The sequence below is a fragment of the Limulus polyphemus genome, unplaced genomic scaffold (assembly GCF_000517525.1).
Source record: "Limulus polyphemus unplaced genomic scaffold, Limulus_polyphemus-2.1.2 Scaffold4808, whole genome shotgun sequence".
NCBI classification, from domain to species: domain Eukaryota; kingdom Metazoa; phylum Arthropoda; class Merostomata; order Xiphosura; family Limulidae; genus Limulus; species Limulus polyphemus.
In genome coordinates this window covers 1-3,847 of record NW_013670418.1, presented here as the reverse complement: position 1 = coordinate 3,847, position 3,847 = coordinate 1, and the positions used below count along the sequence as shown (strand labels likewise).

General features: G+C 31.2%; 1 protein-coding gene across 1 annotated transcript in view; it reads left to right on the top strand.

Moving 5' to 3' along the window:
* LOC106471715 (zinc finger protein ZPR1-like) overlaps positions 1–3,032 on the top strand; it is a gene marked incomplete at its 3' end in the record, with an annotated part of 19,572 nt that extends 16,540 nt beyond the window's left edge. The window contains exons 6-7 of the mRNA XM_013932334.2: positions 768–857; positions 2,967–3,032. Coding sequence (XP_013787788.1) covers positions 768–857; positions 2,967–3,032 — 156 coding nt within the window. The remainder of the gene's footprint in view (positions 1–767; positions 858–2,966) is intronic.
* Between the last annotated feature and the right edge of the window lie 815 nt (positions 3,033–3,847).

Genomic DNA, 3,847 nt, shown 5'->3' with positions numbered 1-3,847 from the left:
GTAGGTTTTTGTTTTATTAAAATTTTAGTTTGTTGTTCTCGACTTGATTTTTATTTTATTGACCTCATCTCCATATTTACTATTTGCAAATAGGCAATAATATTGTAGGTCCATTTTATTGTTGTTCTTTCTACGCGCCGTCATAACACATTTTCATCTCATCATTTAATTTCTGTTGTATATATATTGTTGTATAGAAGATATTTCAAAGTGATTCATCAGGTGGAAAACGAAGTTTTATAATAATGAAGTGTACGAAAAACAGGGCTAACTCGGTAACCTGTGGCCCAATTTTAACAAAACTTGTTTTATTCTGTTTTTATTCTCATTTTATTACAAATATGGTGCTATTTGCACCATTTTTGCTGTATTTAATTACAGACAAGCAAACACACAAACAGTCTCAGAGTTTTAGTAGTATATATATATATTTAGATTGTAATATTCTGCTTAATTTGTACCTTGTTTTAATCCACCTTGATTTTGTTGACCAGATATATACTTATATAGTAGGTTTTTTGTTTTTGATAAACAGAAGGAGATGAAAGGTGTTTAGACACCTAAGAAAGTAGATTTTTTCTTTTCTTAAGGCAACATCAAATTTACAAAGGAAAAAATCAGTAGTACATATTGAGAATTGTTTAATCTCAAGCACACTGACTACATTTAAATTGTATGTCAAATGTAAACTGCCAAATAGAGTGAACCACAATATGAAATTCTGCAAGTAGAGATCATATTTAATTTTTTTTTCTCTCTTCTTCTAGTTAAACGAAGACAGTCCTCTCATCCAAGGAGACAGTGCTGACACTTCAATGAAACAGAGGCTTGATAAATTCTTAAAGAGGCTACAAGAGGTAAACTTGTAACATGCACTTTTTACTTTTAGGGAGGTGATTATCTTATATCATGGCTACATAAGCAAGTCTGTACATATTTTTGGGTACTTACTAAATGATGGCTTGTGTGGGTCTATTGTTGTGAAGATATTTATAAATGACCTGATTACTTTAGTCATGGCAGGTTTTAACATGCCTGCTAATTTTAGCAGTTGCCACATACTGCCAAATTACATTATATTGAAGTGTAATTTCCGATGTTGAAGTAAATCGGTTATGTGAACTATAAACATTAAGTTTAAAGAAAACATGCCTTTAACTGGGCCTTTTATGACAAGATCACATCTTCTTAAAATTAGGTGTTTGTATGGTGGAAAGGTGACACAACTTCACGTGTTTGCAGTGACCATTGTGGTGGCTAAGATTTTCATAATCTCAAACCTTTAAAACAAACTTAAATACATGTTCAGTTCATTTGTCTCAGAAAACGTCCAATGCAAAAATTCCAATTATCATGCAGAAACATTACAATTGGATCATACATGGGTAATATGTTACAGACTATTGGTGCTAATGGCATCACCTCTGTAAGAGACATTTTCATCCAGTCGTATTAATGTGTTTTTTTATCCTTGTTAAGTTTAAAAGTAAAAGCTTGCATGATAGTGTTATTCAAATAAAGAGGTAACACAGCATGGTAAGAATTTATAAATGTTACTATTTAAGAATGCACAGGAAAATTATATGTATGCAAGTGTATAGGATATGTAAATATGTATGTGATGGGGAAAAGAAATGGTTATTACTCCCATTATTGTTCTTATCTCACTGGACAATTTCCAAATATTGACGAGTCTGCATGCTTTGCATAAAGCTTGAATTAATGAAAGTGAAAGCATTTTGCTTACTCTAGTCATGTTTGGAGTTACAATAATTTTGTTAATTATTTAGGAACTTTTGTGCATTAAAACATAAAGTTTACAAGAGATGAATTTCATATTGAATTTTTTTTTTTGATTTGTGAAACCTGTGTATTTGTAATTTTTACCAAACTGTATATGGATTTTCCTATATATTAATCCTTTACTAGACTATAGGGGTTGAAATGTTTCATACTTTAATGGAAATCATTGTAATCACTTGATATTTGAATATGATTTACCAGTACTTTAAACCCTGTGCATATACCTGTTCTGTATATTAATAAATTTCTGTTTGTTCACCATAAAAAAAAAATCTTTCATTTCAAGTTGTCATCTTCAATTAAGTAAACTTTCAGAATTACTTCTTACTTATATTTTCTTTCAGTTTTCAACTTTTTTCAGCTTTTCTTTTTGGTACAAAATAACTGGAAAATGGAAAAATCCCTTAGACGTATTTTGGGCTGAGATTACCCTTGTAGTTAGTGTGTGAAGTAGCAGATTAAAAACTTTAAGGTTGAAGATGTAATACTTCTAAGTTAGCTCCACGCTTTCAGCTGTAGATGCATTAAAAGGGTTACAGTCAGTCCTGTTATTCTGTTCACAGAGCTGGACAAAGCTCTTGTTGAAGTGGGTGCTGCTGACTGGTTGCCATCTCTCTCTGGCAAGTAGTTCAAAATTAAGGACACCATACCTGAACCCACTTACCTGGCCATATTGTCCATGTGTTCATAAAATGGTGCCCAATTTGAATATTCCACTTTCTTTCTCTGAAATTGAAAGACATTCATTAGCTCAGAGCTTTGCCCACAGATTCCATATTTTACAGTTCTCTGCAGCAGTGTTGTTTTTTCCCGCTTATAATATACTATCCTTGCTAATTTACATGAGATTTTGAGACAGTTAGAGGATTCAAGATTATTCTGAAAGCAGCTTGTATAATTTTACTGATTTTGTTCGTCCATTGTAGCTGCATGAAGTAATTAGGCCAGATTAATCGTGACATTACTTGAAATGTTTTCACTATAATTCGTAGGAAAAATGTATATGGTCCCTATATGCCATTGCTGTTTTCATAGATGTATTTAGCTTTTAGTTACTGATTCTTTATTATATCTTTGTTTTACATTAAGTACTTCTCCTGAGCTATAACTAGAATTAGGAGAATCAACTGCTCGATAGCTATAATTTATTATTTTTCCCCCAGGTGATTGACTGTCGTATGCAAGCAACGATAATTCTTGATGATCCATGTGGAAACAGCTACCTCCAGGTATAAATAACTTCACAAGTTAACTATTTGTTCTCTGTGAAAAGTCATATTTGTTTCTTAGAATGTGGCATTCCACTTTAAGAAATGTTGCATCATTGAAATTTTATTTTTCTTATAAAGATCTGTGTATAACTATCATTTTTTTAATTGGGGATTTGACTTTTGTGTGCAGTCATCACATTGTACTTGTAGCAATAAGTTTAAACAATTGGTTTAAAAACTTATATTTCACACTATTTTAAACAGTATTATTATTATTATAGGATTGCTGTTAATAGAAGTTAATGAAATAATTTTAAGATGGTTCTTATACTGTCATTTTTATTTCCTCCAGTATATTCAATGTTAGTAGTTACATTATTGTTATAGTATTTATAAAGCAGGAAAACAAATAATTTTACTATTAAGGTTAAATTTTCAATGTGCATGATAAATGAGTTCCTGTTACCAGTAACATTGTTAATGTTATTGCTACAAGTAGCACAGTTAGTATGATGAGTAGATTAGTACTACCAGTAGCATGGGTAGCATGCTCAATCCATAACTACTACCAGTAGCATGTTCAATCCGTTACTACCAGTAGTATTCTCAATCCATTACTACTACTAGTAGCATGTTGAATACCATGTTATTACTACCAGTAGCATGTTGAATATCTTACTAGTACCAGGAGCATGTTAACCCTTTTTATACGGTTTACAGGTGAAAGGCCATGTCATCTCATTTGTTGACTCGCATTCAAAATTTTATTGAACTGCTATTTTATGAATTTATAGTCAATAAGTTTGGTATCTAAACTGTACATTATAATTCAA